This window comes from Stegodyphus dumicola, chromosome 7 (assembly GCF_044657685.1).
Source record: "Stegodyphus dumicola isolate Sdum_Otavi_A_Nest chromosome 7, ASM4465768v1".
Taxonomy (NCBI): domain Eukaryota; kingdom Metazoa; phylum Arthropoda; class Arachnida; order Araneae; family Eresidae; genus Stegodyphus; species Stegodyphus dumicola.
The window spans coordinates 35,592,996-35,618,684 of record NC_140774.1 but is presented as its reverse complement, the minus strand read 5'-3'; the positions used below and the strand labels follow the sequence as shown (position 1 = coordinate 35,618,684).

The 25,689-nt window shown below is 33.1% G+C and overlaps 1 protein-coding gene across 1 annotated transcript in view; it reads left to right on the top strand.

Moving 5' to 3' along the window:
* The window catches only part of LOC146996154 (uncharacterized), a 573,172-nt gene that overhangs the window by 429,360 nt on the left and 118,123 nt on the right, over nt 1-25,689 (top strand). The window contains exon 4 of the mRNA XM_085821375.1: nt 983-1,152. Within this exon, the coding sequence (XP_085677501.1) occupies nt 983-1,152 (170 nt within the window). The remainder of the gene's footprint in view (nt 1-982; nt 1,153-25,689) is intronic.

The following is a 25,689-nucleotide window of genomic DNA, read 5'->3' as shown; positions in this document are numbered from 1 at the left end:
TCCGGAAGAGAAAAGGCTTCTCCAAGCTTAGAAAAGGAAAGAATGAGATAAAGATGGTGAAATGTCATTTAGCATTGGTTTTTAAAATTTTTGTTTTCTTGAATTTTCTGATGATAAAGAGCGCTTTTACTTGTTGATGACTGAAAAAGTTTCTAGGCTAACGACTTTTCCGAAGCTTGTAACAATTTGCGAAGATAATTTTTGAAGCCTAAAAAGAATAAGACCTAGATTTTAAAATTGTGCCCTGTACAATGTACTATTTTTTAGGATACCGTAATTTTAAGATTATGAGCAAGATATGCTGCTGCATTTCAATAAATCCCCTTTGCTTAATTGATCCTTTACTCCTGTCAATGTGTCTGGCGCCTTTAAGATAAACTCTCTCACTATATATATGCGTGTATTTATTTAAGATAAAAAATGTAAATTAAAATTCTAACTTTAATTTGCACTACTCATTTATATCTAGGTTTTAATTTGTATATTTCTCTTTTCTGTTCTAATTAATAAGATTCTAAGAAATAATTGCTTGTAATATAGATCTGACAACTGCGTCATTTGAAAATTAACAGCAGATCATTTTGTAGACTTTATAGATTTTTAAAATGCAGTTTGCAACTCTAAAAAGTCGCCGAACAGTGTACATCGCCGAATATTGTGAATTTTTATAATTTTAGCTGCCTATCTATAAAACATGAGCAGCTAAATGATTCACTATTATGTATTTTTAGGTAAACATATTCACATAATTATTTTTTCGAAGATATGGTATTTCAGATTTAGGAACCTTGCCTTGTTAGACGTGAGACAAGATGATTCCCGCCCATTCATTCTTCATATAATCAAAAAGCACTGAGTATAACGCTATATGAATCACACTACAATAATAGTGTAAGAGTTTATTATTATACTTATGTCACATAACCATATGTATATTTCATTGCTGATACATACTCAATTAATTTTAAATTTTCTTTTCTAGGAGCCAAGAGGATGAACATGCGCAGACGTTCTTTCTTCTATTCTTACAGGGCCCTCAAATGGAAAGTGTGGCCTTGGAGGCCTCCTTAGTGAAAATATCTGACGTTTCTGGCAATGCATATGTGAATTTTAGAGCTACATGCATTCTTCAGACTCAACCCTGGAAATACGGTAAGTGCAGTTCTTAGTTTGCATATTCAATTCCTAGACTTACATATGCCTTTTTTGAATGCACTGCATACTTTATTTTCAGAAACTTGTTCCTCTCAGAATTTTATTGTCGAACGTAATTGTGACGAACATGAGACGACTACAGAGTATCTTCTTACTGTACGTTACTAGTTAAAACCTTGACGATTTTAATATGCATGAACATGTACGTAAATAAAAAAACAATTATAGGTTTTTGCTCGTTACAGTAGATATAGTTTACATACAGGAACACTCGATATATTCATAATACGTTTGACTGGTATATGCATGTAAAGTACCTATATCCTAAGGTTACTGAAGCAATAAGGATAAAGAAACTTGGTGGAAACAGCATCAGCTACGATAATTCAGTGATTATAGCATTCATTTGTAAGCCATTATATATTACATTTACATCGAAATATATATATCGAAATTTAATGTTTTTAATGGTAGCCAATGAAAATAAAATATATTGAGAGGTCTATTATTAAAACTGTGTAGAATGGCTATCGAAATTCAATAATAATGAGAAAAATGTGTGGTATAATAATTAGGAGCTAATAAATATCAATCACTTTCCAGTTTTTGTGCTGATTTAGAGAATGCACTTTGTAGACTTGATTTCTGATCGGAAGCGAAAGTACTTCTATTGTCATAAAATATAATCGCAATAACGCTGGATAAAAGTGAGTTTACTATGTACTCTTATCCGAGACAATTCATTTCAGCAAAAGGTTTTCTCATTACAGTTAGGCAGAAATAGCTTGTTTTCACCTCCTCCCCAAAATGTTCACGTAATTCCTTTTTCGAATATAACTCACTAATAAATCCACAGGCCCTAAATAATAACGATTTAAGTTCTGAAACAAACGTCATTTATGTATTTGCTGTGAATTTTTGAATTCACTGAATTAAATACTGAGTGTTTTAGGTGGCTTAACGTTATCTTTTCATCCGAAGGAAAAATTATGATTCTTTAAAGCCATTATTTTCTTTTTGGAAAATGGTGCCAGTATTTATCCATGCATGAGAACATTATTTTTCCATTTTCCATCCGCGAACCAAAGCATAATTTCTAAAAATTCGGAAGCACTTCTTGAAATGTTTTTTTTTAATATTATCGATGTGTTTAAAGTGCCCAAAATGTGTTTAAAAAATCTGCGTTTATTATGTTCATAAGGATTGCCCTGAAAAATATGACAAAGTTGGAAAAAACAAGCCCAAATATAAATAAATATATTTTAAAATTTTGAGAAAGTTTTAAATTATTATTTTACATTAAAATACATTTAGTAGTTTGATTAAATTTATAAAATATTACTAAATTATTTCCTGTTTATAAACGTTTTATGCTCGGTTGCTTCTTTCAAGACCTGAATATTTCATTTTGTTTAAAATTTTGTTGGTTATTTCCTGCATTTTTTACTTCTGAAAGTGGTGTTCAAATAACATATGAATGAGAAGCGAATGTGGATGTATAAAAAACGAATAAAAAGGTATAAGGTAATATATAAAACTCTTCGGAAAGTGAAGCTAAAAGTCTACTTTTTTTAAATTTTACTCATAATTAGAGAAAGTGTCTCAATGCTGGATATTAATATATCATATTTCGAATGAAAACTTATGTCAACATACTACGTTCATTGGGAATAATTTTCATTTATTTTTCTTTCAGAATAAATTTATTTTATTTTTTCTCTTTTGTTAAGTAATGGTTGAAACTTTCCCCCTGTTTAAAACAGCGCAATTTTTTAAGCATGGCAGGTTGTGATGGAAACATTTTCTTTGAAATTGGACTTAAATATGTTAAAAATATATTCACGAAATATAGAAATGATAACAATAACAACAATAATAATATTAATGAGAGTAATTCATTCTATTTCTGAAATAAATGTTTTTTTATCATTTAACAATATTCTGAGATCTCAGAGGGGTGTTGAGAGGATTGTTGTAAGTGTTTAGTTATGGAAAATTAAAATATGTATGTATGTATAATAATTTAAAAGATAATAACGTCCTAGTTGTTAAAGATAACTATCGATTCATTCAGAACTAGGTACAGTTGTGGCAAGTAGAACACTTTTATTCTTGATAAAATATTTTTGAGAGAGTGAACTCGAATTGATTGAATACCTTTTTTTGGCATAAAACGTTTTTATAGAGAGAACTCGAATTGGCTCTTCATTGGTACATTCTAAATTTTGAAGAAACGATAGGAGAGGATAATAAATTAGGTAGAGAAGTAGTAAGAAAAATACCAATGTCCTATAAGGTATTTCTTCCGCCTTCTTAGCGTGCCTTCGTGGTGTGGTGGTCTGCACGCTGGGCGCGTATTCTAGAGATCCGTGGTTCGTTTCCTGGCGAAGGCTTTGCTCATTTTTCATCTCTCTTGCTTCGAAAATTCCTAATGACCCTACAAATGGCGCCAGAACTAAAAGGGTGGTGGGTGATGAATCCCCACACCCAGGATTTGGCGATTGGGTCCTATAAGAAATCAGTCACCTTTAAAAGGGGGAGTATATAAGGTAGTTCTCCCGCCTTCTTAGCGTGCCTTCGTGATGTGGTGGTCTGCACGCTGAAGGCGTATTCCAGAGGTCCGTGGTTCGATTCCCGGAGAAGGCGTTGCTCATTTTTCAAGTCTCCTACTTCCAAAAATTACCTAATGCCTTTACAGTTCAATATGAAGTACCAGTTCAGAATAAATCAGTTTTGGTTTGCTTTACTTCCGATTAGTTAGGTGAGTTAAATTTTAAGTTATGATTGACTAAAAGTGTTATGAAAGTGCCTGCGCCATTTTCGGTATGTAAATATAGTATGACGGCGATTACGTTTAAAAAGATTTACATTAAGCAGTTACTATTTTTAGGATATAAAGGGGAAATAATTTAAGTAAAAAATGACAATTACAAAACTGGGAAAAACGAGTTCAAATATAAACATATTTTAAAATTTTGAGAAAGTTTTAAAATGTCATTTTATATTAAAATACATGTAGCAGTTTGATCCAATCCTTGATCCATAATCCAATACTTAAAACTAATCCACATACACTTTTTTAATCCAATATTTGAAAAAAAAATTATATGCAAATTTTGAAAACATACAGGCCGGGTTAGAAAAGGTAACTTAAACCATAAACAAGCAATAAAACGTATATTCACAATTTTAGTGGACCGAGACCAAAAGCATGTAAAAATAAGTAATCTAACATATGAAGAAATAAATGAAACAAATGAAAATTTGATCAAATAAAATGAATAAATGAATAATATTTATCCTGTTTTTGACTATGTATTTATTCATTTATATATATATATATATATATATATATATATCTACTAAAGCAACTATTAGATAAAATATGATCAAACCAAATCCATGATTAAACACCCATTAGAGCTACAATGAACTAATTTGGAATAATATAAGGAAGGTAGACTTCTTTATAATCTTTTTTCTGTAACAACTACATCTGATACATGAAAGTGAAGAAAAAATTCAAACGATAAACAAGACCTCGATACATCAAAGTATTAAAATGTAAGAGAACAGAATAAGCAAAGGAATACATAAACAAAAACGAGGTGTTTTATATCTTGTAACATCTTCTCAGGGGGTAGGTGTCGCGAGATAATGAAAAATTGATCATGATAGTGTTAACTCATGGCACCAAGCCCCTTAAGAGATGTTACGAGATATGTAACATCTCGTTTACTTTTTAAAATCTTTTGATTATTTTATTCTGTTTACAGTTTGATGTATTGTGTTCTCATTTTATATTTTAAATTTGTTTTTTGCTTTGATCTGAATAGGTTGTAAAAGTTATTTTTAAATCTTTTTCTCTTTGCACTACATTTTTTGTTTTCTTTTCCTTGTTTAAAAATTCCCAATTTTTTCTCTTTTCCATTATAACTGCATTTCGCAGAACATTTAATAATTTTTTACAGCGCTCAGCCATTTTCATTAAATTTTCGCTGTTTTGTAGACAGTGTTCACGAGTTTGGTCATTTAAAGTGTTTCAAATAGTTTTATTTTACATAATGAGAATAAAGGAATTTTATCACATTCGTAGTTATTTTTTATGTTTTAAGTTAGGCAGTAGGAGATAGTTCTATGTAACTATGAATATAATGACTTAAAACCATTTAAAACAATCTGAAAGCTTTCAGATTTTACATTGCGCCCAAAGGGGCGCTTTTTTAACGTTTTGCGGGTTACCTTTATTTATTGAATATGTTCTTCGTCCTTAAATCTTAACATTCCGTTCAATAGCAATATTGCAAAACAATTTTAAAAACAGCATATGTTTAGAATTACCAATAGACAGTCTCGCGCTCTGGAGATAATGTCTTTTTGTTGTTGTTGTTTCGTACAAAGTTGTCATTTTTCGTTTTGAAATATTTGAGGTTTTTAATCAAAATTTCGTTAACGTTTTAAAAATATGAAATGGATAATAAAGCAAATTCCAAATTTGGGCTTTCAATGCCATATTCGGGTTTAAATGTACGTTATTCAAAATTGGATGGCTCTAGGTACCGTTGTTTTATCACAATGAGAGAAACATACATACTTTTATGCAGATTCTTCATTATTTAATTTCTTTACATGTAACCTAGGGCTCTAATATTTGGTGGCAACAATTTGAAAAGTGAACTGACATTTACAGTGAACCAACGGAAAATGCCAAAACAAAATTAATAGTCTTTCAGGATTGCCCCTTTGGACTAAAAATAAATGTAATTCTTTGCACAAATTCTATATAACAAGATTTCTTCGTTTCCAATAAATTAGATTGCAAAATGTTCTGCTACTTAAAAAGCGATAAAGTTATAGTGTAGGAAAATTAGAAGAGGAATTAAAACAAGAAATTTATTTTTTACTCTAATATAATTTGATGTTGCAACGCTTGTAAAAAGTGTGTCCAGATTTATACAACTAAGCATTTGTGATAAAGATTACTGAACGTAATGAGAAAATGGCTTTGTTCTAACATTTTTACATAAGGTTCCAACATTTTTAAGTAGTACGTTTTACATTTTATAAATTATTTGCATGATATTTTTTAATTTTCTTCATTTTAACAATTTGCGTTATCTAATAATATATGGCATATACATTCAAAGGAAACAATTATGTACCTCTGGGTGTGTTTATATGAAAATGATAAATTTAAATAATCCATATCATCGTCCCCAACGAGTTGTAGTATATACATTTTGCACAAAAATCCTAATCATTTTAATTATTTCGAATCCTTTTTTAAAAAAATAAAGTATTACTCGTTAAATTAAGGAATTTGGCAGTTGTATTAAATGAGAATTTTTTTTATTTTTAATGCATATATAAATGATGTTTCGAAGATAGTTTAAATGCATTCATAATGGAGAAGGGGAAACTGGGAAGTTTTAAACAAGAAAAGAATACAATAACTAAAAAACTAAGAACTTGAAGTTTCGGTTACCTTTTTGTATTTTTAAGATGAATATTTCTTCGAAATCATTTTATGAGGATAATCGTAAATCTACCTTTTTGTGAATTTCCATTCGATAATGTTTTGATTCGTAGATGACGTTTTAAGTGGTGATGTGATCATGTTTTGAAATGGAAGAAGGAATTCAAAAACTAATTTTCGCAGTTTCAGCTTCCTTTTGAAAACGATTCATTCCGCAAGAGGTAAAACATTTGCAGATACTGAAAAGTTTTCACTGAAGTAAACCGTTTTAAGAGTACTTACATGACAAATATGAGAAATTAGAAGTATGTTATTTCTATAGTTTTCTTTCTCAGCTGACGAAGTTCTTCTGATGTAACATCCTTATTTATTTAATCTTTCTTTTTCCATTTTCTCTGATATTCCCTGTGTTGTAATAGTCACCTTTTCTGCATGCATTTTCTTGGTAAGATGCAGATTTTATTCTGACTTAACTTTCTTCATCTGTCTGGTCTTCAGCCTATTAGGACTTTCTGTCGTCATTACAGCACCTTAAGCAATGAATATATCAGAAGAACTAACGCAGAGAATTTTTGCAAAATTTATATATCATAAGTTATTGTAGAAGGTAGAGGTAATGATTTTTTTTAAATATAAACACAGCTGTAGATGAAAATTTTTTCTTTGCTTATGTATGTCATTTATTACTAGATACGTAAATTATTAAAATGAAGAAAATGAAAAAAACATCCTGTAAACAAGTTATACACATATAAAACGTTCTACGCAAAAATATTACGGTTTTTTAAAGCATGAATCTTTTGTGAAACATTGCATCTAATCCTGTCACGTGCAGTAAGAGTTGCTTAAATTTCCTGTGTAAATTACCGATACAACTTAGAAGAAATTATTCCGAAACATAGCATTTAAATATTTTAAATACTACTTTGTGCATAACATATCATAGTTTAGTCCAAACTAATGAAATGGACGAAAATCACTAATTTTATAGGAAAAAAGGGGGGAGAATATGAAAACGGAAGGGGGGAGAATATTTTCATATGAAAAATAAGGTCTTTATTAAAAAGTGGCGCTCAAGATCGTGATATTTTAATGTGATCAGTAAATTGTAACTATGTGTTATAACAAAAATAATTAGTTATAAATATAACAACAATACTATTAATATAACAATTAAATTTACCATTGATACTATCATTCTGATCACTAAATTAAAACTACGAAAGCCCTTTTGAGGTTGTTATTTTGTCCTACGAATATCTTTACTGCGGTGAATTTGCAGTTTACTGTAAACTAACCCCAATATTTGTGTGAATTCTCTTTTGCGTAAAACTCTTATAGTTTTACTGTAGGCATCCTTTAATACAAGACTTATCCTAAATTTTGGAGAAATTTCATCTTCTGCGTTTTCATGTTATCGCCTAATTATCATAGTACTACTAGAAACTTCATCATAGATTTCCATGCTAAAATACTGATATAATGAAAATGCATCAGTTTTTTTTAAATTTAAAAATGGTGTTTTCATCAGTGTTCCTTGGAACAAAATTGCGTTGAAGTTTGAGTTTTTATGAAACTACTTTCTGTTTTCATCCTTAAGGAAATAAATTACAAAAAGACCTAAGGAAACAGAAAATATTTCAGTTAAATATCAGGTGGCCTAACCCGAATATGGATTTCATTTTTGCGCATTTACGCTATATAAAGAAGCCATTTTAATTACAACACTGGACCCATAACGACCTGTTTTGAAGTTCTTAATGATCTGGACTCAGGTGGTAATACCTGAGAAAAATCTGAGAACTGATAACAGCGTTTCACAAAAAGCCAAATTTAATTAATTGTGAAATCCTCCGATTATGCGTGACCAAGAGACACAATCACGAAACTCTAACGATCTGTAACTAAACATTAACTTTGGCTTCTTATGAGATCCTAGGTTTTCTGTAATGCACCACAGAACCGACATACGTAAAGCCAACAGCTTCTCTATGGGCACAGGATCGACAACGCGATTCAAATTCCAGTTTCGATACTTGGTTCTATGCCAGTGTCAATCTTTTGCAGGTACTTTAAAAATAATTTAATCAAATTCTTTCCCCCTTGATTATAAGCTCTTGCTAACTGTAATCCTTAGCTACTTTTTTGACTTATTTTTTGCTCTATTTGCACGCCGGGCCCACCAGCGGCCGAGCGGTAAAATCGCTGAACACTGGTAGTTCGGTCCGAGGTTGGAATCCCGCGAACGAGCGGGCTGCATGGGTGTTTTCGTGGTTTTTCCCATGTGTAACGTGTATACGATCCAGTTTCCCTTAGAAAATCCTCTACGAAGGCATCCATCCACTTAGGCAGATAGCCCTCGAGGCTTTGCCATAATCACACACACACACACTATTTGCATGCCAGTGTCATTATTACGACGTGTCGATTTATGCCGGTTCAGCCCTACGCTGTGTCGATTGTATGCCTGATACAACTCTGTGAAATTGAAACATGTGCATCAGTCCTCTTACTCATTTTTAGATTGTCAACACTTATATATTTAATTTATATACTTGTTTAATCCAAATGATCATATGCTGATAACTTGTATTCGTCCTTTGCCAGCGTTTTTTCTACGTCGTGTTGGTCTTACGCATTGTCAATTCTAGGCAGGGTCAGCTATATACAACGACGATCCTGTCAACGTAATCCTAATTGTACTAGGCTAGAGAATCACAGAATCCTTAATTCGAGCTGTTTTCCTGATCCTAAAACATTTTCGTCTCATGGAATGTGAACCCCGACAATCCTAATAGCTTGGTACTGTAATCCTAGGCTTCTTGAAAGCCAGTTGACAATAACATAAAGTGTGTGAAAAGGATTACGATTTAGAAAGAGCGCTCCAGACGACAAAAGGTTAAAGTTGATATTTTTTCAGTTATTTTGGCACATATTTATCTTGTCCTTTCATTGATTAACTTTTTTCAGTAATACCTTCTCACTGTCCTTTGAATATATAGCCGTCTGTCCGTCTTTAAACCTCGCTTTCACTAATTCCGTCATTTCTAAAATTATCGAAGAATAATTTCAATCGAAAGCCATGGAGGAAATTAAAATTTCATTAATCAGTTGCGTAATCGAAACTCATAGCATTTGAATTACGCCACTGATGGAGTTTTAGATTTCTTTGTATTCTTCCGAAATTATTTACCACCTGTCTTAACAAAGTTTCCAACATTCTGCATGTACATACTCAGGTCTCTCTGTTTCACCCTGAATTCATTTTCCCATTTATAGCAGATTACGATTTACTCATTAACAATCAATCGTCTCACGCGTTATCCGACGCTCCTCCTGGCGGATATGCCCAGAATCCGTCCCTCTTCATCGACTGGCTCTGGAATTCCTCCCAACATTCGGGGGATTTGGCGCAGGACAGGCCGTGACAGGTGTCGCTAATTACCTGCCGCCGGTGACTGGGCAGAGTTCTGTCTCTCCATTAATTTGGGGGCCTTAGCCCTCGCGCACTGAACCGCGCAGGGAATTAGAGGTCTCCCTTAGTGGACATTAATGGCACGTTAACTCGCATCTCCGCCTGTTTAATTATAAGCACCGCGAACACAATGCATGCGAGGAGTAATTTGGAGGTATTTCACACTCTGATAGTCTACTTATAAGATTGCTTATAAAGCTAAATTTTTATATTCTAATGAGGCTGTTTACGAAATTTTGGGGTTAATAATTGAGCATTGTTATAAAATATCAGATGTCTTTATTCTCATCCTTTTCATTTAACTAGCAAAGCTGTTAACTCTACCGGCGGCCAAGCAGTAAACTCGTTCAACGCTTATAGTTCAGTCTAGGTTCGATTCTAGGCGAACGAGTCAGCTGCATGGGCATTTTCATGGATTCTTCCATGTATAACTTGGCTACGAACCAGTTTCTCCTACTTAGTCCTCCACGAAGGTATCTCTCCCCCTGAGCATATAGCTCTCCTACGCTTTGCCATTATCAAATAAACCAACCCAAATATAGAACGTTTACTAGGGATTTATATTTCAGAAGTTAATTCTAAAAACCTAGCTCTTCTTTTTCTATTTGGTTTATATCAGATGATTCTTCTAATTACGAATAAATAGGTAGATAGTTACGATAGACTTTTCTTCGATATGCTTTACCTGATGTTACCTTTTATCAGACAGTTTTCCACAATATTCCGCAACTTATCGAATTTCCGTTGACACTTAAACTTCCGTTGACTATTAAAAGTAATAACACATCGTACTCAGAGACAATGTGTTCCGGTATGTGTATTATTGTGTCCCGGAAAGTAAAGTAAAATAATAGCACTTTTTATTATAGTTTTTACAGCTCTGGACATCATATCTTAGTTAATGGTTGCTATTTGTATATTTTGCCTGCCAACTTGTATACATGTTTATTTTTAATAGGTTCTCGTTGTTTCTTTCACTTACCCAAGGTTACTGTACTACAAGGTTTGCTTTTTCCATAATAGCACTGACTCCTCCTCTGTTTAAAAGCAACTTTTACCATATCCTCTGCCTTCCAGACGGGATAGTGATTAGCGACTCTGAGTGCCGTACCGAAGGACCCGGGTTCAAATCCCGGAGAAGGCATGGATGTTTTATAGTGTCTTTGCGGTATGGGGTCACTGAAAGCTGAGCCTAAAGTCCTCTCGTGTTACTTGGCGGTAGGGGAGAGGGGTAGGAAACCCCACGGGCCACTCTTCAGGGTGCTCTCGATCAAAACTGAGGTGGCAATAGAAGTCCAACCAACCTGAGGCTGAGGCAATCATTCTTCCATGAAATATGGATTCGACAGCAAACAAACCATACTCCTTTTTTCCTCTTCCTTTCTCTAACTTCTGTAAGAGATGTCAGCGTTGAAAAGAGCCCAGCCTTGTTTGCCCATTGCCTTTGAATCTACTTAAATATGGAGAAATAAACTTGCGAATTTTAATTTCTTTTTAAAATTGTAGAGGGCATTTTATTGAAGATTGTTGCTACCTATGGACGCGAAATATTAGAAACCTTTACAATTGTACACAATCAAAGTAAAACATCAAATATCATCAAACTTTGCTGTCAAACGTGGCGTTTCTCTAAACCTGACATTGCTACCGGGATGTCGGCACTTTACAGATGTGGATAATAACATCACATATTTCAACGTGATTAGTTGAATCCTTTTTCTCCTATCCAAATCTGGTCATAATGACCAAATATTTGAAAACTTAGAAAGTAAAGGAAAAAACGGCCGTATAGGACATTTAATAATGCTTTACATACCTATATATACTTACGTCTTCCTTTGTTGCCAGCGGTATTTGAAATAGAAGGTAAATGAAAGGTGAGCTAGAAGTGGCATGTCGTAGCAAAATCCAGTGACCTTGGCGATCTGCTAGGAAATAAAGTTCTAATTAGTCTTTATTCGGAACGATAATGTTCTAAAAATAGCTGTAGTGGCCATGCAGTATTAGGAAAAGCCTAGCTTTGAAAGAAAATTGGGTTGAATGAAACGCGTCATAGTTGATTAATTTTGGACTGGAATAGGTCTGCTGCTGTTTGCAGTTTATCTAAAAATTCTGTTATTTAACATTTACGTATTTTTCTTATTGGCAAAGTGTGAAATTTGTTTCGTGTAATTCTTCTTCCTAGAAACAGAAAAGTCAAAAAATGTTCTGAGAAGAATTCAACCTCATCAAAAGATAGGAATAAAACTGTACGTTTAATCCCATGTCATTTTTCTCCTTCTCGAAAAGATAATTTAATAAGTAATATTTAGTTATTATTACTGCAGTAATAACGCTTAAAGTACTCATTATTATTAATGATTTATTGAATCAATTATTAACTAACAAGAAAGTACATATCGGCTCGTTAAAAACTGAAAATAATTGTTCATGATAAAAATATATTATTAGATGATTTAGATCAATGATTATGAAAATATTCCTTAAATTAATTTCTGTAATATACGTACAGAAATGTCTTGGACTTTTAGTGCAGGGTTCAGCTTCAGGATGTGTTCCAGAAAAGTGTCTCACATTGTTATTAAAAGGCTCACATATTGTAAATAGTCGACATGAGATTTACTAGTGCCGCTTCAGATAGTTATGGAGATATTTTTGTGGGTTAAGGATACAAATAATACGTGTTAAAAAACGTACGCAGTGCATAAAACACATGATTTTGAAAGACATTAGGGGTTTATATTCCAGGTACATTTACGGATTTGCAATAATGGAGCAATTATTGCAAAAGATGCAAAAGATTCAAAGGATGATCATGGAATTTCTGTCAGTTTCCCCTCGTAGAGAGTGAATGCGAGCAAAATGTTCTTAAAATGTCCTCCATGAAGATATGTTTTTTCTTTAAAACCTGTAGCTTTACTGTAATTTCCTTCTTCCATAACAATACATTTCTTTTTAATTGAATTTGTTATTTAGGCCTAAAGATCCTCCTTCAATTAGTTGTTTAGTACTGTTGTTTTTCGATTTTAGTTGTTGATGAAATTACAAATAAATCTTGTCATTGCGTTTTAACATATGTCTGTCGAATTAATGTAGCATTAATAATTCCTTCCAAGAACATGAAGACATTAGTAAAGCTTTCGTCGCCAATAATTGTGGTTTCTTTACCTTTGTGTGATTTCACCAAAATTATTCAGACCTCTTCAGCTGCTGAATTTGGTTCCATTAAAGAATTTCATATTTGTCAATAATCTGTTAGTGTTGTCAGTTTTATTGATTTTAATTCCAGTTCATTGGTTTCTAAAGTGTTTAAGAGCCCTATCTCATACTTTTTTTAACTCTTTTTTTCTAAATTTTTAAACTAATTTAGTGTTCCTTTTTTAAACAAAATACCTTATTTCATCTGGTTAAAAGACAAATCGCCAGCATATGGTGCAGAATATTTCTGCTATATTAAGAAAAAGAATCTTGTCGAGATACAAACGCAAAAAGGAATCCTGCCCGTTACAAAACGCGAGGAATTACGAAAAGAACGTAATTATCTTTTATATAATAATATATGTAGGTATGGAAAATACTGAAAATCCATTTGTTACCCAATAACCATTTATGAAGTGGTTGATTACAGTCAACAGCTTTTGTATCTACTTCGTGACCCTTCATTTAATGACACAGCTCTGGAGATTATCTGATCATCTAATACTCTGCATCAACTGTAGACAGTAAGCTTTCGAGGCAGCCAGCCGAGTATCCACTCTTCATCTATCAAGCATCACTTTCTACTTTGTTGGACAGCTAGTAGTGAGAAATCGTTTGCTATGATCACCTTTGAATGGAAATGTTTGACAGTGTGGAAGATATAAGTGGGGAGCCCAGACGCTCAACCTCTTGCTGTCCGTCTACTCAAACAACTGGAAGATAACAATAAGTTGGTCATGGCAGAGGAATTCTCTTTGAAATTTGTCCTTGTCATGAAGGATATGTCTACATGTCAGATCACATGTCTTTAATAAATAAACTGTGGAAATTTTATTTTTTGTTTTTTCCAGTTCGTTGACGACTAGTTGTTCTTTATGTTATATGCACTGAAAATACCATTTAACCAGTTGTAATTTCATATTAATTGCTCTGTCCTTTTCCTGTTTGGAATATTCATAACAAATTACTCAAATAAGTTCTTTTTCAGACTTTATATAATAGCTATCTGTACTTCGACTACTACTTTACGAAATTGAATTCTAATTTAATAACATTTTAAAACAAAATATAGGTTTTTTTATTTATTATTGATATGTTTGGATATTTTTTTATTTGTTTAAATATCTTGGTGAAGCCACGCTAATTAAGTAAAAAATTAAAAAGAACTGTTCGCAATGTGCAGTACGATCCCAAATTATCTGCCTGAAGAAGACTGAATTGCAAATAGATAAAACCGAATATCCAAGATGAGTTATTAAAGTAATAGTTTCCGAACCAGTAGCAACACTCTATTACAAATTGGAAGCAATATGAAACAGACTTATACATTTGCTTACAAAAAATATTTCATTAATAAAATTAAGATAGGTCTACCGCGATACACTACTACGATATACTACTTTCTAAAAAATGTAAATGCATAGTGCACTAAATAAAAATACACAGTGCACTGTGTAATAGAAATATTCTGTGACAGATAGTAACAGTAAAGATAATAAAAAACATAAAGTTCAAACGAGTTATTTTGTGAAGTTCATGATCACAGTTACTCCAATGAGAAGTTGTGACACATTTTGAATTAGTTTGAGTAATAGACTGAAAAGCCAAATTATTATATACAGTGTTTCAACACAACATCGTCCCCCCCTTTACGGGGATAATAGCAACAGTATACTAATAGCAACAGTATGCAAAAGTATTCGGTGATGTGTTTAAAGTGACATGATGATATTGTCGCTCGACAAATCTACAGTTAACGCCGTAAATCTGTTACACAGTATGATGGTGAATTCAGTGATTTAAAAAATTGTTGCAACTGGTCCCACAGATGCTCGAAAGGTTTCATATTTGGGAACGCTAAAGGTTAGGTAAGTATTCCAGTCGCGATGCCATATGTTCATTGAATCCCTCATGGTTAACGTGTATCCCATGAGGTGGTGCACTATCCGCTTGAAAAAGCGCACCTTGCGGTGGGAACAACAACGGCATGAAAAGGTTAGATAATCAACCGGACTCGAGCTCATCAGACTTTCATCTGGCATGATTAGGAGACTCAATAATGACTATGTAAAGATGCCTCTATCTGATTTGAGGGATGCGTCACTTAGCGCGGTTTACGTGACACACGAAATCGGCCATCCTCTTTCAGAAGTTGGAAACTCGATTCATCATACCAGTTGATATGTCTTCAGTCTTTTATTATTGTCCAGTAATGTTGCGATTTGGCAAATTTCAGTCGCAAATATCGACGTCTTCCCGTTAGTGTAACCCAAGATAACCGTCGGCTATTAATCGAATTGCGGCAGTTACAGACACAAATAATGTTTGTACAGAAACTAGAGGAAAAAAACTGCATTAAAATATATCGTAATTCTGACCTGAGGTCAACCTTCTTATCGTCGATACGTTACGAGTTGCTGGCAGCGGACACCAGACATTGCGAGCTTCGACAAATTGTCTACGATCTCCTTTAGACCGTTGTCTTTACCCATGATAACAAACTTTGGCGTACTTACCAAAGCTTTGATATTTATTCTATCTGACATCGACAACAGCCAACGTCGCGCAAGCTATTGGTTCCTGTTGCGCTCATCTACATGGTCATCTTGCAAGTGTGCATAATACTTTGTCTTTTCAATGGATCTTGAATTATAATGATAATAATAATAATTTGGAGCGTCATAATTATAATTTTTAAGTTTTCAATGAGACATCGGATAAGTGAACATTGGGTAATCGAGAAGCTGTAAATTAGATTGATGAATATAACTGTGCAAATGAATTCTAAACAAAAAATGTGTGGGAGCTTAAAATGGGTATTCCAATATTTTGATAGATCATGATTGAAAGAGGCTAAAATATTTGAAAATTATTTCTGATACTGAGGCAAAACTTCTTTACTATATCCCGAGGAAAAAAAGATATACATTCGATGTCCGTTTATGCAAATGCCTTAAATTTCATTATCATGTTACTTAAAATTTAACACTGAATTGAAAGAAATAGAATATAGGGTACAAATATTAAATAGAATACAAAGGCAGAGTTCATGATACGCACAATTTGGTAACCAATGTTTCCTTTATTATCGTACTTGATAATATGATAACATTTCTTTGAAAACTGAGAAACTGTAGTCTAAACAAGCTCTTTCTTTATGACATTCTTTAATTTTAATGTACCTTACTAACATTTAACTCATAAATAAGGCATATTATACTAGCGATTTTGTTTTTCGCCACGACTAGAGTATTGAGAATAATAATGATAAATATAAGTATAATAATAATGATGAATAATAAGTAATTTATTTCAGAAACTTTTATCATTATTTCCATTTAAAAAATATTTTTATGATTCTAATGCATAAATAGCTAAGAAGATCTTATAAAACATTAAAGTGTTTATGAATTATTAAACAAGATATTCTAAAACTATTTATGAGCTATGAAAAAAGGATGTTTCATTAAAAAAATTATCTTAAGGCTATAGGATAGTTATTTTCATAGCAAAATTATCTTAAGATGAAACTCATAAAATCACAGAAGTCCGAATTGTGTGTCATGTATTGAAAATGCACTTTAGAAGAAAATTTCATGTTTTTTATTACTTGATTTTATCTCTTTGATGAGTATAATGATTAGTGGTGGCTGACTGCTAATCTGAAACCAAAGGATCGAATTGCATGTAAGGTTGATTTGTTTGCTTGTGCCCTTCCCTCTTCCCACGGATGTAATATCGGTATACCTTCTGTCGTGCGCTCCGACTAATGCTTTTGGTGATGAAATGGGTAAATAACCGAATGGTTCGGTTACGTTTGAAGAATGCTTGAGAAGCAAGTGACAAACCTTTCGCGGGGGGGGGGGCGGAGAAAGGAAGATTTCTAGTGGCTTATTAAGCAGCATCATTAAGTCCGCAGTTCCTGACATGGTCCTACTACACTACATAGCTGGTGTGCCCCTGCGTTGTTTGTGTTCTACAAGGCCTTTCAATGTGTTAATTTAGGACACAGTGCGGTCCACCTGACGAACGAAGCTCGTCTTATGACTCAAAACCCTACAATGTGTATCTGGCATGATTTCAAAGCAGCGACACAGACTTATTCGTTTACTGTTTAGCTTAGACACAAATGAAATACTGTGTAACTACATGACGGCTTAGGATGTGTTTGGTGTAATTCAGTCTTAAAAGTTAAAGCTCAAAGATGTAAAATAAATTTTTGATGAAATTTCTAATTTAAGATCAGCTATATTTTCATTTGGAGATTAAAATACAATTTTTGTGCTGCATTTTAAAAACTAATTTATCTTAATGCATTAATAATTGATCAAGTACTACAATGTATATTTCCGTTTCTTGGTATTTTCCAAGTATTGAGTACCTTAAACTTGTTCTTTTATGTTGTTTATTTGGTGAACTCGTACTATACTATACACACCATATGTAGCAAAATTTATGCTCGAAACAGAACACGAGTAGTTAAGATTAGTGAACACCAGTTGTTTCTAAATAGGACCTTTTTATGACTGAATTGTTAAATTATATTGAATTTTCGCGGTATGTTAAGTGAATGCGAGGCTAGTTTTCTTAGGTAAATGTATGCTAAAGCATTCATCCTGGGGTAGATAAGGGTTTGAAGTGATTAAAGCGGCTGGGAATCCAAAAATAAGTTATGGAATTTTCCAAACAGTATACACTAATATTTCGCAAAGCTTCACCACTTACGTCACGAAATTTTCTAATTTATATATGCGTTCTGTGCTATTATAAAAGGTTCTAAGCAGAATACTATGCTATATTTTGCTGAAGTTTTTAAGACTTAATTCTTTAAATGCAGGTATCAACCACGAAATAAGAATTTTCAACCAGTAAAAAATTAGAAGGACTGCTAAGAGACTGGGGCAGATTGTAATTTATTTCTGTGTTGGTTAAACAGTTATAAGATTACGCTTGATGAACCATGTGAAAAATATAAAGTACTGTACAGACTCCATAATTATTAGGTAGTTTTTAATAAAGTAATAATTAATAACTCCAAATAAATGTCTCTCTTTGTCACGAGTGCTTATAAAGTATGTCGAAAATGGCTGGAAATCACAACATATTTTCTTAGTAATGCATTAATTTTGTATTTTATCTATGCGCTTCTGTAAAGAGAAAAGATGGTAAAAAGAATATTCAAGAAATTCAAATCGGCGTTAGGACATAAAGTAACACAAGAAAAGGCTTTAGAGTAGAGAAGAGTCGACACACAAAGTAAAATATAAAAAAGAACTTTCCTTAAAGATGAGAAAAGCTTTGGAGTACTTGGGAACCTCGGCGAAAAAGAAGAAGGAGACATTCAGCAGTATTTACATTTATAAAAATATAAAGGTACATGTACAAAAAAAGGAACTCAACAAATCTTTTTGACAGATAACACGAGTAAGGTTTTGTAACAGAATTTTGTACTTAAGAAATTTCGGTGCGATTTTTTCCCTCCGCTTCGCTCTCTTTTGTCATAAAATGTAAGGAACACAGCGATAAAATCGAACCAAATACATTGTGCCCAGAACTCCCACTCCTCACTTTTTCATTCGATCGATACTATCCGGAATGAATGAATGAATAAAATAAATAAAAATATCTCCCCAAAAATATTCCTCGGTTTATCGTTAAAACTTACCCAGATCGCTTCGAGCAAAATGCATGAATTTGGCCGTAAAAAGGGAATTTCACAGGGAAATAAAACTAAAAAAATTGCAGAAAGACTCAGCAGGGTGAGTGAAATGTATGGGACGAGTGCGGGTTCTGTATTTCATACACGATAAAATTTCAACTACTGGCTGCTACATATAGATATCGTAAAGTCAAAGAGTGACAAGGGTTTCCAATTTTTGTCGCATATCACCCTCCCCTTCCGTCTTCTAATGTTAAAGTTGTAAAGTAAGAGCAGAGTTTGTTTAAAGGTTAAACCTCCGCAGTGCAGAGTAAATTTAAACTCACAGACCTATATGTCTATATTTTACAAATCTTATTTCATTTTTATCGACTGTATTTTATCATGGTAGTCTTCTATTGTACAGGTGCGTAAGAATATTCTTCAGTTGTGCAATTACTGCTGTTAGTTAATCAGGATGGCTCTTCCAGCGCTTATACAGTGTAGTGTAATTACTTCGGATTACTTCAATGGAGCAATTACTTCTTACCGCAATTACTCTACAATGACGCAGTCACACAGTTTTAGATTATGGTTGGGTAATTAATCATCGATTGAAAATATAGGAGTCACAGTTATGTACGTATAATAATTTATCACAAGTTCGTTTCTCCTCTTCTGAATGGGTTGTCTACAAAATAGTCGCATTTTGGGTTTTTCCAAATGTAACGAAAATATGAGTAATTTCAAGAAGGTAATTTCATTCTCTTGCGTTCTAAAGAGAGACAGTCAGTCATAATTAATTACCTTCTTGCCTATTTTTTATTGTTTGAGCTAGTACATGTGTTTTTTTATCCCAATTCTATATAGAACTACTTTGTTAATATTTTTACTATGTCTTTAAGTCACCACGAAAGCGTTAGTTGTACTACTGTATTTAAAGAACGTTTACGAAGTCCGTTGAATATTAAAATGCGAGCTGTTGCCACCTTGATTGTTAGAATTTTATTATTATACGGTATAAGTGTTAGAGGACTGAGATAGAAGGGCCTGAGTTTGAATCCCGGAGAGGGCATGGATGTATATTGTCTATCCCCTCATAGGAGATAACGGTGGCCTATTAGGTGCGTCCATAATAAAACGACTACCACTTCTGGACTTAGTAGTGTCGAAAGCCTAAAAATGCCTATTACCAGGCATATTATTGAGTGAAGCAGTCTCTTGCACATCCTTCTCGCTTGATCAGAGGTGCATTAACCAATAAGCACTTACTTAAGGCGTCAAGGAAAGGAGGAACCACAAGAATTTCCCATTGTTCGCTTTAACGTGTAACGTATTGTTGTTGTTGTGACCTATGTCGCTTGTCTGACAATAACATCAGAGCAAGCCCACGAAATTCATTCTGGCAAGGAGTGCAAGATTGCGCCTGTTTGAGTCTTGAGCACCATACAGGTGACAGTACGACTATGTTGTGCTCGTTTCCGCCCCCAATTTTGATGGAGAGCACCCCGAGAGGACGGGCCCGAGGATCTCCCACCTTTCTTTCCCTGCGACAACCTTTCGAGAGGATTTTAGGTTGGCCACATATTTAGAGTGCTCCCATGCCGCACAGACAGTATACATTTACAAACATCCATGCCTTCGCTGAGATTCGAACCCGGGCCTTTCGGTACGGCACTCAAAGTCATTAACCACTATTCCGATTGATCGGCACGGGAAATATATAGTGCAGCTAAACCAAGATTGAGAGAGAAGGAAGGGAAGAAAAAAAGCATAATATATGTGGGGGGCCACAAAAATCTTTCAAGTAGGACCTCAAAAAAATCTTAATATGGCATTGCTGTAACTCATTGCTTTTGACTATAAATTGAACGGTATTTTATGCTAGTAGGTTAAAACAGTTGCTTGCTTATCAAAGTCGCATTCGTTAGATGAGCATAAAATCGGGATCATGGAAGCAGTCCGTGCATTCATTGATACGCAGCTCTGTAATATTTTCAATCTGTGCAATCATTGATACACAGCTCTGTAATATTTTCAATCTGTGCAATCATTGATAGGAAACTCTGTAATATTTTCAATCTGTGCAATCATTGATAAGCAGCTCTGTAATATTTTCAACCCGTGCAATCACTGATAAACAGTTCTGTAATATTTTCGACAAGTCTGTGAGATGGTTTATTTGATGTGTTATGTAATATTGTGTTTATGCTGAATATTAAGAATATGGGAACTATTTTGAAGAGAACAAGTCTTTTCTTCCTTGTTTACCCGATTTGATTCATCTCAGTTGTATTTAGCCATTACGTCAAAATATTAAGTGCTCGTTTAAGACCATGATCTTGAAAGCAATTTAGAAACATAGCTTTATTCTGTAAAATCACTGAGTAACAATTGAAAGATTATTTTAGAAAAATGAGTTTTAACGACGTCTTACACGATATTGTAATGTTTGATAGTACTGAATGGTCGGTCGTATGGCAGGAAAATTCAGAAGGAAGGTTTTTTATGTAGTTTGCAAAATATTTGTATCTTGTCTCCATCCGAAGTAATGAATGTTTTAATTTTCAAAGATATTTTTCAATAATCTGAGTTTCCCATCATGTAGTGATTTACAACTATCATTAACTCCTGTTTTGCTCAAGTAGTGGCTGTTAGTTAAAAGATTTGGCTAGAATTATGCCATTCTTTTGATAAACAAAATAAGAAAACTAACTAATAAAACTGTTACAAAGAAAAATTAATGAAACCGTTAAAGGGAAAGAGATAGGTTATTTTTTTCACATGCTTCTACATCTCAGTTATTTAATTATATTATTATTATTGTTGCTGTAGTTGTTGTTAGACCAAATCCAGCTGATGGCGAATTATCCTTCACCATATTTTAGTAACGCATCACTATAAAAACATTAAGAATATTCGGAACAAAATACATCAAAAACCAGCGTGGTGGATTTGAGCCGTAGACCTTCCAGTTGCTAGTAGAACGTCCTACGAGTTACAGTAAGAGATATCACACAAGGAAAAGCGATAATTCCTGATAACTTTTCATTTTTAAAAATAACTGTAAAATGAAATTTTTAAAGCAACCTATTTAGGAAAGAAAGAATTTTAATATCAGACTTTTTTAACTTTTAAAACCTCATCTTTACAATAGCGCTTGTATAACACGGTATTCTTACACGATATTTTCTCTCTAAAGCGTTTAAACTCCTATGAAATATTCTTCTGTAACATACACTGGTTTCCCTCTAATACATGATCTGACCAAAGCCCGTAGAAATTGTTATTACCCAGTATCTACGGGAAAACGTAGTTACCTCCACATCGTGGCATATTAAAATACAAGACAGATAACAGAATTCATCGTAGGTAAAATATTTAGAAAAAAAGTAAAATATTTAGAAAAAGAAAATAAGGATAAATGGTTAATTTATCTCCACTTTACAGACCAATTAGCTGTAATTATTCTAAAGGAAGATCTTTCTACTGAAGAAATACGAAATTAAAGAAACATAAGTGCAACAAAATTTAAAAAGACAAATATACAGCAAATTTTAAAACGTAGCTCTTAACATCAATATTTAAAACGATACCTCAACTGAAGGTAACCAATCGAAATGGGACAGTTTTTTTTTTCCTCAAACAATAGAGAGTTTACGTCAAGGTTCTAGTGGAAAAAAACTCAGGAGAGTTGGATTTCCGTAACACGAGAATGTCTTAGTTTAATGTTAAGTAGTACTAGTAGACGAGAAAATACTTAAGTAATATTAATACCTAATAATTTTAATAAATTATTATATCAATAAACATATTTCTCTTACCTACGAAATGAAAAAAAGATACATTTTGGGACGGGGGACAGAACTAACTAGAATTTTATATCACTGTGACTATTGTACTTCCTCTCTTATCTATTGTAAAATTTGTATATTGCTTTTTATGTGTATCTTTATTTTTTTGTAACATTGACGTCATGTGTTTATCCTAAATGTTTAATTTCTAGGTATTGTGCTTACGTTTTATATTAGTAACGATCAATCTTGCCCGAGCACCACAGTTTCCTGTTATCTATAAGCTGCAGCTTCATTATCTCCTTGCTAATTATTACAATTCAATAGAAAACTTTAGGTACGAACTTCATTGACTGGATATGAAACTGAAAACGTAGTCTGCGTGTCAGCTGTCAAATTAATGGCGCTCAAGTTCTGAAACAGATATTTATATAAATCAATCATTTAAGTATACTTTATGCCACGTTTACTTTTATTAAGTATAACTAGGTTTGATTTGGTTAATATGATTACAGCAAAGCCTCGAGGGCTATCTGCCTAAGGGGAAGAATGAGTTCATGGAGGATTTTTAAGGAAAAATAGATCATATATACGCTACGTATGGTAAAAACCACGAAAATGTCCATGCAGCCAGCCCGTTCAAACCTCAAGGACCGTTCAACCTTGGATTCAAACCTCTGAAGAAACTGCCAGTATTCAGTGACTTAACACTTTCTTCTTATCGTTTCGTAAATCAAAGCAAACAGAACGTAAATGAACTTCCACGCAGTTACTGTGAGAATATAAGAAGAAACATTGCTTTTAAACACGAAAAATGTCCATGCAGAATGGTTCATCATTTTTCTGAAGCTATTAACTATAGCTTCAGAAAAATTCTAAAATAGAGCTCCAATTATCCGAAATAACTTCTGTTACGTTCAGTACGGATAAACAGAAAGTCCAGATAACTGGTTTGTCTTTTTCTGTAACTCAAGTGCGTGTTTACTGTAACTTAGGCAAGACAATGTTTTCTCATCTTATCCTGTTTGATTTCAGCAAAGATAAATAAAATAGATTTATTAAAAATTTCTTTCCTGTTAAACAGGATATAAAACATCTTATTTCGACAATGCTGAACAATTCAATTACTTTTTATTTGCCTAAGTGTGCAGGCTGTTTGAATTTCAAATAAACTAAAGCTCGTAAATTAAACTCATAATCTTGTTTTCATTCTGCTAAAATTAAACAAAAATATATTCTGCTTGCATAAACTAACCCCCATAAGCAATTTATATTAATTTAAAATGAAACTGCACTGGATATTAGTCACTATTTAATCTGTTTTACAGTTATTATGGATAAACGATGACTCATGGAACAAGCAGAAAATAGTAAATATACAACGAGCAAATAATTTTTTTGCTTGCGCGTATAATTTTTGTATTTACTAAATTATCTATGATGGCCTATTATTAATATGATATGACGTGTTATTAAATTAAACGAAAAGAATGCGAATGACATTTTTGTAGGCTAAAAATAAAATGTTATGTTAACCAATAAAGATATAGAGATTCATCTAAATTTGTTAAATAATTCTTGAAAATATATATGTTACATTACTTTCTTTATTGCGTTAAGAAAAAAAATCATTCAAAATGCATAAATAAATTAACAGCAAGCTTAAATGTACAGATCCTCGAGACAGCAATAAGCGATCCGGATAATTGAAAGTCCAAATAAATGACTGGAATTCTATAAAATACAACGTACAGTAGCTTGAGTGAATAACACAGTGTAGACAGAAATGCATACAGTCTTGAAGAAAGAAAGTGTCTAAAGAATTTTATTGTGATAATACTTTAACGACAGTTGTAATCACAAACGCTTCCTTTTTTTAATAAAAAAAAATAAAATTCCTGGTATAAATGTTTAATTTTTTAGTGACATTTTTTCATTTTACCCACATGTTGGCTCATTTACATGAACCAACATGTGATGGAGAACTCGAAGCTATTTATATAACCCTCAACAACTTGCTGTTCATCTTTCTCTTCTTGAGAGGGCTGTAATTTTTTTCAAATTTTATTCTGCTTTCCACGCATTGACAAGTAGCTAGGAAAATGGGGATTCCCGTATATATAGTTGAGGGAGCTCATGAAAGGGATTCAGGAAAAGGTTGCTTTCCAGTGGGCACCATCACATTATGGTCTCTATGGAAACGAAATGGCGGACCTTTTAGCAAAAAAAAAGAACAGATACTCTCCAAAAGTTTTATACAGACCTTCCTTTCCACTCTGCTAAACTAGAAATAAAGAAAATGTTCAAGCAATCGTTTCGTTGTGTGGTTTCTCATGCTGCTGGTGTTAAGGCCTGGAGTGTGCTTTGTGGTATACCCAGTGTCCCGGACTCATCCCGCGCTGCCGCTGTTGTCGACTTTAGACCGAACACTGTTGTCTCAGTGCCTGTTTCATTTTAAATTGACTAATCACCTGAATTTGTTCTGTGTGAATGCTGCTCATCTGGACGAATATTCTGCACTTAATGATTTGGATTGTATTGTTATAAAGTATCGGGTAGCTCATCGCCTAAAGACCTGACGTTCAATGACTTGGCATTTGTTTAACAATTATAAGGTTGAATGCGGCAGCTATTACTTTTGATCATTATCTGTAACAATATATAATATATAACAACTCTTTCCACTCTTCTGAGATAATGGGTTTCATCCTTAAAAAGGTAAGCTGAAATGATGAATATTCATATATGCATAGAACGTATAATTGCTCGTTATTGAGCTGAGACTTCTGGACAGCAGAAGCTCTATGTCCTGGAGCATATACATGTTGTTTTTTGAAAGTACCTGACTGACGTTATATTCTTAACCTTAAAGAATGAAGAGTCTCTGTCGTGTTAACACCAGAGGGGAATTAAAAATATTATTTATCAAGTTATTATCATCAGGGTTGAGGAA